Consider the following 15703-nt stretch of genomic DNA (forward strand, 5'->3'; position numbering starts at 1 on the left):
ATCATATTTTTACAAAAAATTAAATAATAAAATTTATGCAGCTATAATTTTTGGTACTTTGAAAAGGTTGAATATTGTAATATGTTTAAAGAGAATTTTTACACATGATTACTTTGATATGTTAAAGAAGAAAGCATTTGATTTATTTATATTAAAACACCTGAGATTTCAAATTAAATAAAATTTCATACTCATCTACTTTCAAAGTTAAAAAGAGAATTAAAGTGATGTCTATAAATCACTATCATCTAATTGTGCGTAAATATTAGTTTAAAAGGGAGTTTTGTTTGGATTTAGTTTGGCGTTATTTTTAGAGAGGAGAAAATGGAAACATTTTGTGTATTTGGGCTTAATTTAGACATATGGTAAAATGTATATATCTTTGCATCTGAAAAGGTAACAAGGAATATTCAACTATGTACTAGAGAGGTTACCATTGCCATTTCTGTATTTGATTTCTGTTACAACTGCATTCCTAGTAAATGAAATTCTAGTAAAAATAATATGTGTTGCTAGTAAATTAATAAAAATATAAACCATAACAGTACATTCAACAGATTACATAAATTAAATGGTTACTAATTTACAATGCTGGATTACTCAAGTGAAAACCAATTTGCAGTCTCAGATTACATTTACAGGTAATAATTTAAGAAGTTTGTTTCTTAGGCAATTCTTGAAATCATTTCCATCTTACAGTTTGGGGAAACATTGGTATCTGAAGATTTATCAAATGAGCAGGGGTACGTTTTTGTCTAACCAAATGAAAATATGCTTTCATTGTAAGTACACCTAATTCCCCTTTTAAAATCCCTGGTGAGATGAAGTAACTTCTGAAATTTTTCAGATAAAGCTATTTTCTCTCCTAGGAGAGTCAGACCTGTACTATCACTTATGCTGATATGTTTTTACCCTATGAATAAAAAATTTATAATAAAAACTAAGGAATATTTTATACCTCTAAAATATTTCTATGGCCTCTGGAGACTCCCATGGTTCATTACTGTGTCTTCTCTTCTCAGTTGCTCACTGGGGAATAGCACTACAGCCGCCACAGTCCACAGCACACCCGGCAGTATACATAAATAATGAGGCACATGGCTTTTATTCATGACTTCATCATATCAAATGAGATCAGTATAAATAGGCAAATGTGGGTAATAAAATTCTAGTGCTCAAAATAAAGCCAGACTTAAGTAGCTAGGGGAGTGAGACTGGGTTCATCAAATAGCCGGGCAGTTCCATTCATTTATAGAATAGAACTTACTTTTTAATCTGTATGTGTGTGTGTGTGCATGTATATATGTTTCTAGAAAGAGGATACCATCCAGTGTTGGACATTCTTAACCATTTGTGATGTAAGCAAAAGCAAGAGACAAACTGAGCTGACATCATTTATCAGCCACTTTAAGCTGTTTCTCCTTTTGTTGATTTAAAAGAAAAATGCCTAAAAGTGTCCCATGAAATGACTTAATCGATCATTCTTAGAGTGAATTATAATATCCCAATCTTTGCATTATTCATTCTAAAAATCCTAACATGTTTAAGAATTCACAAAACAGAGTCATAAACACTATTTTTTTCATCCTAAAACTCGTATCCTCCTCTTTTGCAAAGATAATAACAAAGTACTTGGGATGCATCCAGTAAGAAAAGGTCTCCACTGGAATATGGATGCTAAGTAGTCACAAAGAATCAAGTAACAGCAATAATTTAGGAAAGAAATGAAAAATTTCATCCCAACACACTCTCAGAAGATAGCTTTAAAAGCAAAATATATCTAACTTACAACTTTGGGTTGCCAGCTATCCAGCTTGTGAATTAAACCGAGCCAATTTGCCTGTCTTAGTTCTCCTGCTTTGGGGCGGTTTCTTGATATACTGGAAACAGCTTTTAGGATATTAAAAGGAGGTAAAACATTCATGAATTTTTGCAAATAATTAGCATCTATGAGGAAAATTACTGGAGAAAGAAGCTTAAATACATTTTTTTTAAAAAAAGGAACGTTGTATTTTGGAGTTCAGTCAATGATAGTGCTGTTTGTAACTTTTTTGTAAAGCTGAAAGCTCATTCATTGATATTGAAACTGTAAGCAATAAAATAAAGCAAATTGTATTAAGTTTATGCATAATAATCTTGGACAAGAAAAAAACTTTATGTTGTAAAAAAAAAACTCACGGGTATGTCAGTGACTAGTAATGTGTGATCATTGAGATCTACTCAAAATCATTTGTTTCTATCGTGCAATGAGAAACTTGCTATACAATAAGTGTGAAGAATTATCTTTTAACATCAAAATGAGTTTGAAATGTCAGTTCTACTTCTGCAGAAGAATTGTATTTAACCATATGTTAAAGCCTATCAAAGAGATATTTTCCAAATAAAAATGAATGGTATGAGACCCAAGTCATATAGAAAGATTCTGTCACTACCATCATTTTCTGTTCCTTTATGTGACTCCCTATGAAAAATAAGATAAAAGTTAGTTTATGTTTTATTGTTAACCCACTGGATTGTCTTCAATTTTAGTTTATAGTATTGTTTTATCAGATCTTTGTTGAAATTTTATATTACTACACAGTTAACTAAATTGCCACACAAAGGAATAAAATGTTAGAGAATCAGGTTGGAATTTTTTTTTCCTAGCACTTTACAATGTACTATAGTAATGGTAAATCCATTTTAAACTTAATCCTATCATAAAGCAACACCAGCTTCTAAATCTCTTGTTTCACTTTAAATGGCTAGTATAAGGGAACTAATACGTATTATACTATTAGTGCTTTTTCAAGTCAAAAGCTATTATCTAAAAATAATTTAACACTGTAATGGGATCTTCAAGATCAATTGTTTTATATATTCTGCAGCAAAAATAACATTTCTAGTAGGAAGGAATTATAAACCTAGCAAATTCTAGACATTCGCATATTTGTGTAAACAATTTTATCATGGTTTATTACATTTCCAGAAAGTTTAAGTCTTATATTCAGTTTTCTACTAATTCTTCTTTCATATATTATAATAAATATATATGTTATTTCAATGCATGTGTGGAAATACTTTCACACATATATATGTCATATATACATTAAACAGCACTTAATGGTCACTTTCTTTGCATGTTCAACTTGAGGAAATAAATGAATTACTATTATGCATAACCTATGGTGATCTTCCCTTCAGTATCACAAATGGCCATATCGGGATGTAAACAAAACATTGGAGCGAGTCATTCCCGGCGAATTGTATTTCGTGTTGTAGGTTGGTGTTCTCATGAAGAATTGGGTACTTCCTGGTAGTAAATACCTAAAAATAATAAACAATTAGATTGTCACAAGCAAATTAGTATTAATAGCTCTCACTAAAGTAGTATGTGGTTAGTAATTTGCATATCCTATATGAAAATGTTATTATAACAATGCAATTTATAGTAAAAGATTTCCTCCCCAACACTGGGAAAGGGAAGGTCTCAGAACTTTAAAGAGCTGAGCATAGAAGCAACATATAAGATTAGTATCCTAAGACATCCCATTAAAAGCCATTGTTTTCAAATTGTTTATGTGGTGCACATTAATTCAAAATTCACTATTGGTCCCTAATGTATAGAACTTGCCAAAAATGACTTTAAATCATGGGATATGAGAATTTGACAAATCATACTAACAGTAATTAGGTTTTAAAAATTTGGAAGGAAATGCTAATTGTAATTTAAAATTTATTATTGATGGATTATGCCTATAGGTAACAAATATTAAAGATTAAAAGTCATACTAGAGGCCGGGCGTCGTGGCGCTTGTTTGTAATCCCAGCGCTTGGGAGGCTGAGACAGGAGGATCGCACAGGTTCGAAGCCAGCCTCAGCTACTTAGTGAGGCTCTCAGCAACAGAGAGAGACCCTGTTTCCAAATAAAATATAAAATAGGTCTGGGAGTGTAGCCTGGAGGTAGAAGGCCTCTGGGTTCCATCCCCAGTAGCACCAAAAAAAAAAAAAAGTCATACTAGTTATAAATCTTATATTCTTACAGTATACTGTGTTTATGATTACAGATTTTATGTAAATCTTGCAGCCAAATGTATTTCAGAATATCTGGTTTTCCCACATTAAAAAAAATAAAGTGTATATACTATATAATATCTCTATCAGGGCCCTGGAACAGCATTCTATAAACAAAATATTAGTATTTACATAGTAAAATATATAAATGTTCACAGTAAATCAGATAGATAGAGACTATAACTTTATATCAATTCCAATCAGACTTGCCAACAAATGGGTTTCAGTTTTAAAAATTCAAAGCTCTGGAAATTAGGAATTACAAATAAGAAACTGCACAAACATATAATCCTCTTTTCTACAAAAACTCTGTATTAGCATATCAGTCTAATCTACATGTCTAGAGAGAAATGGTCAAGGCAACACATATGTACAAATGCAAATAAAAAGTACTATGGTAGCACAGGCTTGTAATCCGACTTGGAAGGCTGAGATAGGGGGATCACAGGTTGGAAGACAGTCCCAACAAGTAGTAAGACTCTCATCAACCTAGCAAGACCCTGTTTCCAAATAAAAATAGGGATGTGTGCCGGGTGTGGTGGCGCACGCTTGTAATCCCCACGCTTGGGAGGCGGAGACAGGAGGATCGCGCAGGTTCAAAGCCAGCTGCGCTGGCTTACGAGACCCTGTTTCCAAATAAAAAAGTATAAAAAATAGGTCTGGGAGTGTAACCCGAGGCAGAAGGGTTTCCAGGAACCCCAGTACCACCAAAAAAAAAAAAAAAAAAAATAGGGATGTGGGTGTACCTTGGAAGTAGACTGCCTCTGGCTTCGATCCCTAGTAACATATCTCACACACACACACACACACACACACACACACACACACACACACACACACCTATTCCAAGTATACATCCAATGAGAAGGGCATGCTATGCTATACACCCAGGACAAATCTGAGGAATTTCCAGAGCAGAGATGGCCACAGGAGACGGGTACTTAGCAGTGGTCTTGGAAACAAACAACAGTAGAGCATCAAATGATTTATTTTCTTCACTTGACATTAGAATCCTCCAGTGACACTATCACGAACCCATAGATAGATTAAAAAGTGAAGGCCAAGAATGCTATTAGCTTCTGTGCTATGTTAAATAATATTGATAACATGGAAAATTACAGTTATAGTTGCTTTATCTGAAATTTGTAGAAAGAAAATGAATTCATTATAATCAAACTGAATATAGCAATCAGATTAAGATGTCAGAACTTCCTAATATATACATAAACATTATTTTCATGAATTATCTAATAATACCCACTAAATCTATTACCTAGTATCATAAGCTATAAGTAATTGCTCAAATCATTAAGTTAATAGAGCAGTAAAATAATATACAACAAACTAAATTAAATAAAAATTCATAATGAGTGATGAATAATAAAACAATTGATTTCTCCCATCACAGATTATAGAAATTGTTTTCTTAATATCACACGGGTAATTTATATGAATTAATTATTATGTCAAGAGCCGGTGGAGTCAGGATGATTAATCTGATACCTTTTTCCATGAGAAGCCTTCACTTCCTATTGAGGACACAGGTACAAAATATACTAACTATTCTATATTACTTGAGAGATATGCTACCTTCTTTTGAAAATGCATTCTGATTGTGCTGGTAATATACATCAAACTTCTACCAACTTTCTTTCAAAAAACTTCCAAGCATTCATTACTATCGACATTTCAGTATTATTCATATAAACCTTTGAGGTAAAGATGTTCATTTCACACATGAAAAAAAAAAACAAAAGCACAAAATCCAGGACCACAACGAATTCATACTATTTTAATAATCAAATATTTAAATAGTGCTTTCTCGGGGCATGGTAGTATTCTGATTGCTTTACAAGTGGTAACTCAGTTCTCTTAACAATTTTATATATTAGTTATTACTGGTAGCTACATTTTACAGATGAGTTAACTTTATGAGACACACAGCTGTACATGGTAGAGCCAGGACTCAAATCCGCACAGGCTAGCTCTGGCACAGGGCGCATCACGGCTATACTATGTTGTCATAGAAATGTCATAGAATTGACATTGTATACGAGTTCCAATTTTAAAACTAATGGGTACAAATATAACTTTTTTCAGAAATATGAAGTGTAATGTAACATGTAAAGTATGAAAGTAGATATATGTATATAAAGTATATATGCCACAAAACTAAACTTTTAAATTGAAGCAGAAAAAGTTAAGCTTTTAAGAATTGAAAAGTGCTTATAAAATTACACTGAAGAAACACTTTGCTTACTTAAATAAAGTGCTGTGGAATATTTTAAAGCATTACAGTGGATTATTTGTCTTAATATCTCCATTTTTTTTGAAATGTTCTTTGCAATGGAGTTAAGTAATACAGTTTGACTTTTTATGCAGAAGACTATCTCAAGGAAGTAAATTTAAAGACTATGCCTAAAGAGTTTGTGTCAAGTACCAAAAAATGTAAAAGTTTACAATTTTATTTTGATTCTATCTTATTCTTGATGTCCAAAAATAGCTAACTCATAGTTAACATATGCCAAGGAGAAATAGCTTGATCACCCTATCTTCATTGGCTTGACACATGGACTAACTCCTTATATTTAGATAAGAAGGCTTCTTAACATACCCTCCATACAGACATAGAACATATACTTGTTTAGTTCCTGATTGATACAGAATTGGTCTTTTCTATGCCATGTTATTCTTGGCCATGGAAGATCTCTAGAACATGAAGAATTTTAAAAGTGGTAGGGGATTAACCTTGGAAAGGTAAGCTACGGCTACCTTCTAGGCTCTTTTTGTAGTAGGACCAACACCCTAATCCCCCAGATTAAACTCAGCTACCTGGTTTGGAGAATGCAGAGTAAATAAAGTTCATCAGAATATCTGTTCTGTGTTCTTTGAAAATAAATTATTGTAATAAAATTACATAACATGAAACAACTTTTTTTCTGAGTAAGTGCACATTTCAAGGCAATTAGTACATTCAGAATGTTCTATAACCATCAGCACTAATTCCAGAGCTTTTTCATCATCATCATCATCTCAAACAAAAATTCTATACACATTAAATATTAATTCTCATTTTCCCCTTCTGGGCTAGGATGTAGCTCAGTGGCACAGTACTTGCTCAGCTTGTGTGAGACCCTGGGTTCAATCCCCAACACACTGTACACACACACACACACACACACACACACACACCCCACACCACATATACATCTCCTCTATTCTGTGGCTTCCTTTTTCCACCCTTAATAGGGTATCTGGATGAACATATGTTCTTAATTTTAATATACTTAAATGTATTCATCTTTTTACTTATGAATAGCACATTTTGTTCTGTTTTTATAATAACTGCACATTGCAAATTCATTAAAATATCTCCCTATATTATTTCCTGAAATCTTTAGTTTTTTTCCAAATCTATTTACTCAGTTCAGAAAATAATTTTTGTTTATAGCACAGATAAAGTTGTTTCCTTTTTATTATTTGGAAATCTAATTGTCCTAGCATCATTTGTTTAAAGAAACTTCTCTTCCCCATTTTTCATAAGCAAAACGTACCCCTTATTGTACTAAATAAAATCTCCAAGACCCTTTTTGTAAAAAGTAAAATTGCCTTGCTGAGTCATTTTCAAAACAAAAATAAATCAAGTCTCGGGGTTGGCCTGTGTTAGCTTACAGCTTTCCAGGATGGTTCCATTAATTTATTCTTTTGGCTTTAGATTATCTTAGATTTTCTTTCTTATGTAAAGTTTCTACATACAGTGGTTATTAATTCCTATCAGTTTATCAGTCCATTTCAATATTGTCTTATCTATTGTTCTTGTCTATCCTTCTTCCTTGGATTTAGCATTTTAAATGCTAAAATGAGCATTTCCATAATGAGCAATAAACATAAATTCATTGAAAATTATAGTAGAATAACATTGAACTTATAGATATGTATAACTGAGAAGAACTCGCATACTACTGATAATGATTCTAATGATGAATATGATACACCTTTACATTTTTTACGTTTTCCTGGCTATGGATCTAATGCCTTTTTGTTAGATTTATTCCTGTATCAATATACATTCAAATTAGTGAAATGATATTTAAAATTCACATTCTAGCCATGCCATTAATATAGAAAATATGATTTATTTCCTTATAATGACTTTGATTCCATCAAAATTCTTAAAATCACTTAATTTATCTACAAATTTATTTCGATTTGTGTGAGTACAACATATCTCCTAGTAATGAGTTTTAGTTCTTTATTTCAAACTTGATGCCATTTATTTCTGCTTTCCTCATTGAACCAGTTAGGACCTCCAGCACAATGCTGAAGAGAAGTAGTGCTAAGAGGCGATCTTGACTTGTTCCTCATCTAAAGGGAGAGTCTTCAAAATTTAGGTATGTTAATTGCGTATTTTCACAATTATCTTCTATTAGACTACAGAATTTCCTCAATTTTTAAATCAGATTGCATTTAGAATTCTATCAAGTGGTTTCTTTGTTGTTGTTGCTATTGTTGTTTTTGCGGTACCGGGGATAGAACCCCAGGGCATTCTACCTCTGAGCTATACCTCTAGCCATATTTTTTTGTCTTTTATTTTTGAGACAGGGTCTCACTGAGTTGTGAAGAGCCTCATTAAGTAGCAGAGGCTGTCTACGAACTGCAATCCTCCAGTCTCCGCCTCCTGAATGCTGGGATTATAAGCGTTCTTTGTATTTATTGAAATGATCCTTATTCTACTGATGGAGCAAATTACAATGATCACTTTTTAATGCTGTTATATCCTTCATTAAATGGAAGTTAGTCATGATATATTATTTACTGACACTTTCTGAGTTTGGTTTGCTAATATTTATTTTAGAATTGTTGCAAGTATGTTTTGGGGTGAGATTATACTTCATTCTCCTTTGCCAATGAAGTTCCCTCTTTTTCTATTCTCCAGTTGGGTTCCATGGAATTAGCTAGTGAAGCTATGTAAACCTAGAGGCTGAAAAGTGTTTGGAAGTCCCAAGTTTCCTGAGCAACCCTGGTTACAGTAAAATATTATGCTGGACTCATAGATGCTAGTGTCCTGGAGTTGTATATAAGTATATAATAGATGCACATCATAATACATACTATGTGTTTATATATGATTGTGTTAACTAGATACAAAATCATATATAAATTCTATTTGCATAGTTATTCTGAGTCTACCTCTGAGAAATGGCTTCTTAACTTGTTGTGCCTATTTTATTTATTTACTTATTTATTTACTTATTTATTTATTTATTTATTTGGTGGTACTGGGGTTCCTGGAAGCCCTTCTACCCCTGGGCTACACTCCCAGACCTATTTTATATTTTTATTTGGATACAGGATCTCTTAAGCCAGCACCGCTGGCTTCAAACCTGCACGATCCTCCTGTCTCCGCCTCCCAAGCATGCACCACCACGCCCGGCTAGTGTCTATTTTTTTCTGAGATTACAAAGTTGAGGGCTACTCTCTTCTACATAAAAACTGCCATACACTCTTTAAAGCCTCTTAGGAAATATCCCGTAGAGGTATGGTCAAGATAAACATTGTTGATAAACCTGACTGATGTTAACTATTTTTTTCTTTTGATTTCATGGAAAAACAGCCAAAGATGTATCACCTCACAATTTATTAAGATATATACTCCAATATTTATTTATTTACAATTAATATGTATTTATAAATTTAAGTTCATATGCATATTTCATCAGGTTTACTTTATAAACAGAATGAATCAATGTATTAGTAAATACATTGTTACTTCTACATAAAAAGTTGTATATAGTTACTTCTACATATGAAGTAAAATGCCATACATTTTCTTAGTTAGCAATAAGAGAAAAATGTATGTTCTTAATGCTATATCAACTTGAGTTTAATAGCTAGATTTTATGGAGAAATGTATATTTCTCTCTACTCTTTTTGTTTCTACATAGAGCTTCTACTAGTGTAAGCTTCTTGGCCCATTCCCAGGACTGAGTGATCTGGCTTGTGGGTTTGAAAGAAGGAAGCGAAATGCTTACTTAGCTCAGGCCTTTGCAGAGAGGCCACATTCTCATTTGCTCTCCTGCCATCACTAGAGGGACTCAGCTTTATCAGGCAAAGATAGTGAATTTGGGGTTTGTTATGACTCTGTCTTTGAGTGGGTAAGTTTTAATATTAGAAAACTCACCAGGATCACATACACACCATATCCCCAATATAACTCCTATCAGTAATAAGGACCATTGGTGAAATGTCTAACTACTGCTCTGAACTTGGGCATGAATAAAGATGGATTTACTGACAAACTGAGATGCTTATACTCACAACACTAAGGTCATCCTGAGCAATTATCAGAAGGGCAGAGCTCAAGATTCCAGAGTCAGGAATATCTTTTTTGACCACCCAGAGGATAAGAAAATAGAAAGGCCCGAAACAATTGTATGGCATAATTTCTTCCTCCAAAGTAACCAGGAAGACTGATCCTATTTTGTCTACCCACAAAAGCTGCACGATCAATCAACAGAAATTGGTTTATAAAATCTGGAACTGTAGAAGTGACATTATAAACTTCAAGTGAATTTTTTTCCTAGACTGGAAAGTACAGTTTTTATTTACTATAATATCTAAAAAAATGACTATAATTCTTTTAAATCACATTAAAACTATACATTATAACTTTGACATTTACTTTCAAAAGTAATGGTTAACTTTATTTACTTCTACCATTGTTATGAGCAATAAGTTATTATTTTCAGAAGAGTTAAAAGGTCTTATAGCAGCACAGTGGCAAAATACAAAGCAAATAAAATTTAAAATATTTCTATAAAACTTTTTTGAATAATATTGAGTCATTCTGCTGTTATAAGTTACTCCTATAGAAAGTTGGCTCTATTATACCCCCTGAGATTCCCTTAATAAACAGATCAATTTCTAGCTATTTCAAAAAGAAAGCCCAAGTTTTATAGTGGCTCAATTTTCCTCATTGTTTATTCAGCCATCAGTAGATTTTTTGACTCTTGCTTAGTTTTGCAAAGTCGTATCTTACTCTCTTCTATCTAAGTAGTACTATAATGTACACATAATAAAAGTAGTTACATATTCATTTTATTTGTAATAAAATGAAAAGGTATGACAGTCATTTTGAAAAATGCTAAAATGTTCTCCATATTTACTGTGTATATTTTTGCAGCTTAAAAACAATATTGTTTTTTGAACTTTATAAAACTATCTATTTTAACTGAACAATTTTCATAAAATTTAATTTTGAAGTGGAACCTGACAAAAATTCACCTCCTACAGATGTTCTTGGTGATGAAGGAGGTAGTAGAGGCATGCTAAACTGTGTAACTAAAATAAAGACATCTTGCCCACTGTAGAAGACTCCAGGATAAGTGTTCAGATATCTCTTTTGGGGAACAAAACTGAGTTGATTACCACATTTTGGGGTACTCTTACCAGCTTTTTGAAAGCAACAGTGTATCAACAAAATAAACTCATATCTCTATACATTATTTCTATCACATTCAGGTTTGTGATTGCTGTCCTTGTTCAATCCCTTAAATGTAAAGATTGTAGATTATCACACGTATGAACTTTCAATCTTTCAATTTTCCCTAGCTATATTGGCAAAAAGAGACTCTTGATTTCAAACTGTGCTGTGGCATCACTTCATGTCAAACGCAAAGAGGATACAGAATGTAAACAAGTACCTGGAATTACCCCAGTCAGGACCAAGGCCTGAGAGTGATCCTCTTGAGTCTGTTGCATATTTGTAAACCACTAGCAGGCACTGTTTGCAAAGCTCAACCAGGCGCTGGCAACACTGGAGCTGCAAAGGAGTTACCACCTCAGGGCTTTTGCTGAATATACTTTCCCAGGAGGATCTGTTGGCATGAAAATAGACATGACTTCATGTTCCCTGTTAAAAATGGTAACTTGCTGTATCACTTACCTAGCAACAAAGTGATAAAGGAAAGTAGAAATGTTCTCATGAGTCTATTGGAACTACAGATGGTTAAAAGGTATAGTAGAAATACAAATTAGGAAATTAATATTTATATTAGAAAAATTACTCCATATCAAAAGCATACACCATTTGTCTTTAAAGCCTCTGTTGGTGCCAACCATGACTAGCTAACAGGATGTTTTTTCAACACCTCCTCAACAATGGAGTTATTCAATATTAAAGTATGTGTAAAATGTTGAGCTGATTTCTCAAAAATTAAGTATTCTAGGAACTTAGGATTTCTAGGAATTTGCATTTACCTAATGCTAATAATAATCCCACAAAGAGATTAAAAAGTTGCTGCAATTTAATCTGTGACCTTCCTGAACTTAGAGAATTTAGGGTAATCCCTTGATCATTACCACCCTTGTCAAGAAACTTTCAGATGCTGTTATACCTATGATTTTCCTAAGGCACAGCCTCTGTGATCTAGGAGTAAGTTATCTCCAAAAGTACTGACCTACTGCAAGGTCAAAGTCTGAATATTTCTTCAGTGTGCTCGGCTTGTTCCAAAGTCAGTAAGTAGTGCTCCCTTCCTGGTAACCTCAACTGTTTGCATGTGTGTATATGTGCTAATAATCCCCATGTTTACTATAATGGCTTAAACCAAGAAACACTTGCCACTATAGAGAAAGAGAGATAGTATTCCATAGTGTAAATTAAATTCTATTGGGGAAAGTGCTTTGATATTTGGTAATGGTTCAAGTCTCATTTTACATAAACCAATTATGTAATCCTTAGAAAGAAAGTAGATTTTCAGAAAGGAAAAAATATTAAGGAAAATATTTTCCTGAAAAAAAAAAAGAGTACCTCCCAATGGGAAATTCAAAGACTCTATTTTCAACCTTTGTGGCTATTTGAGATATGTGGAATTATACAAGATGCTTTAGACACTCAGAGAAGGATTATTTACTAGAAAGGCTGCTACTTATTTTCTTATGAAAAGCTTGATGCCCAAAAGAGAGCATATATAATATGGGGTTGTTTTTCTTAACAAAGGAGTCAAAGTCATTCAAAAATCAATAATATGCCAGTTAATTAACTCACAATAAAATTTTAATTATTACTAAATTTAACAAACACTAGATATTACATTATCTATATGTGTGTGTTTATCAGGATATGTAGATATAGATATAAAATCAACCTACCTAATTTGACCAGGAAAATTAATGAGAAAAAATCTTATTAGGGAAGATCTTTGTAATTAATATGCCATAAAATATCTGGGTTCAGATATATAAAATTTTATATAAGTATAAATACACATTTAAAAAATACCTGTGTTTTGATGACCTGCATGCCATTTTCCTCTCTCCTGGGATTCTGAGTATGTCTTCAAAGTTCTACCTATATTGCCATTCTCCACTCTCAACAAGAAGTTTTATTTTATTTTATTTATTTTTAAAGCCATTTGATCAGATCCTATCAAAATCACTCACATAATAGTGACATAATAGTGAAAAAAACTTTTTTCTCAACTTGGGGTTGGGGAGTAGGAAAAAAAAACGAATGAAAGAGAAAAGAGCTTTTAAAGTTAATTTGATATGACTTTCTGAACAATATGTGAGTTAGTAATATGACTAACTGGCTTTTCACTCTTTAGTTTTTTGAAATATTTTAAATAAATATAGAAATCAAGGCCCTCTACATGTGTGTGTGTGTGTGTGTGTGTGTGTGTGTGTGTGTGTGTGTACACATTCACCACCACTAGCCAAAGGTTCCATTCTGCCATGTTAATCCATATTCAAGTATCAGCATGCTAAAACTCCTCACTAAGAGAAAGAAAAAAATATGAGACCTGCTTCTTCCGGCATTAGGCTAAAGGAGTCCCCATGCATAAAGATAACCTATGCTTCAAGCTGAGTAGATCAGCACTAGGCCCCTCTCTTCCTATTCCCTGCCCCTTCTTGCATAGCTGAGTCATATGAAAGGATTCCCCAGTACAATCAAACTCCCTAATAGTATCTCAATCTCCAATATTAGCAACATTAAGTTGTTTAATTTAAAACACCAGTCCTTTTATCAAAGCAAGCTGCTTAAGGAATCTAAATGCCAATGAAATGAGCATACCAAGATCTATGAATTTAAAAAAAAACTAAAAGATTAAAAAGCTCTTTGGGACTCTCTCTAATATTCAGAGAAATAGTAAAAGAAATGATTTTTTAAACTAATATAACAATGAGATAGAGGGTTCTTAAAACTTCTGACAACAAAGTGAAGTTAATGGCTTAAAAATAAATAAAATTTAAAAATAAAGTTAAAAGGCTTAAAAATGCTAACCAGGCATGAAGGTACAGGCATGTATCCCAGTACTTGGGAGGCAGAGACAGAGGATCACAGGTTCAAGACTCACCTCAGCAACTTAAGGAGACCCTGTTTCAAAATAAAAAATAAAAATGGTTAGGGGCTAGCTTAGAGGTTGAATGGCGCTGGGTTCAATCCTTGAAACCAAAAAAGAAAAAAGAAAAAAGAAAAAAGAAAAAATCCTCATTATTTGGTAATCCAATAATTTAAAAAATAAACTATTTTTATTTTTTTACATATTACTTAGTAATCTTATAATTTTCACTCCCTCTGTCATCAAAACATTTAATAAGTCAGTGACGTAAAGAGTGAAACTGAATCATTCCTTTCTTCTCTGGTTGAAGTCCTAATCAATGAGTGGCCAGAGAAGTTTTTTTTAAATATCTGGACAAAATCTCAATCAAATGAGTAATTGGTAACAAAAAAAAATTAAGGAACTAGAAAATGCTAATGAGAACATGCCCAACTGAATGTGAGAACAGAGAGGTTCATATCATTTTAAGTAGTCTAGGGTTTGTCCACTTTTTTTCAAAATAGGCATTATTCAGCCTAAAAACAGACTGCCACCTTAGAATCACCATAGAGTTCATTTTTTAAAATGTAATTTTACTTATTTGTGGGTTTTTTGTTGTTGGTTTTGTTTTGTTTTGTTTCGGAACTGGGAATGGAACCCAGGGCCATTTTAACTTTAAGCTTCAGCCCCTGCCCTATATTTTATTCATTATTTTGAAACAGAGTCTCACTGAATTGCAAAGTGCCTCACTAAGTAGCTGAGTCTGTCCACAAACCATGATCCTCCTATCTCAGCCTCCCAAATGCTGGGATTACAAGCCATTGGGCCACCAAGCCTGGCCATAGAATTTATTTTTGCCTTAAAACTCTAAAAGTTTGTATATAACAAACTCCCACAAGAAAACATTTCAACTAACAGATATCAGATTCCCTTCTTTGAGGGTTCTGGGCAGAGAGGGGCTTTTCTACACTCTGCATTCCTTTCCTTCTTCCTGGCTGCTCCCTCTCGCTTTACCTAGCAAACTTCTATTCTTCCAGCAGGTCTCCACCGCAGCATCACTTCCCACAGCCACCATTCCTGAGCTCTCAGGCCTCAGTTTGAGTAGAACAGAATCCTAGACTTCTCTTACTTTAGTGAAACTCCGTAGACGTGTGTGTGTGTGTGTGTGTGTGTGTGTGTGTGTGTGTGTGTGTGTGTTGTTTTTGTGGTAATGGCAACTGAACCCAGAGGCATTTTACCTTCGAGCTACACCCCCAACCCTTTGTAGTTTTTGTGTTTTTGAAACAGGGTGTTAATAGGTTACTGAGGGTCTCCCTACATTCCTGAGGTTG

General features: G+C 33.3%; 1 protein-coding gene across 3 annotated transcripts in view; it reads right to left on the reverse strand.

Moving 5' to 3' along the window:
• Positions 1-3185: 3185 nt before the first annotated feature.
• The window catches only part of TTLL7 (tubulin tyrosine ligase like 7), a gene marked incomplete at both ends in the record, with an annotated part of 89642 nt that continues 77124 nt past the window's right edge, over positions 3186-15703 (reverse strand). For all 3 annotated transcript variants that reach the window (XM_080692286.1, XM_080692285.1, XM_080692284.1), the window contains 2 exons: positions 3186-3306; positions 11757-11930. In XM_080692286.1, coding sequence (XP_080548412.1) covers positions 3186-3306; positions 11757-11930 — 295 coding nt within the window. The remainder of the gene's footprint in view (positions 3307-11756; positions 11931-15703) is intronic.

The sequence above is a fragment of the Muscardinus avellanarius genome (genome assembly GCF_963383645.1).
Source record: "Muscardinus avellanarius genome assembly, chromosome: 3".
In the NCBI taxonomy this organism is placed as follows: domain Eukaryota; kingdom Metazoa; phylum Chordata; class Mammalia; order Rodentia; family Gliridae; genus Muscardinus; species Muscardinus avellanarius.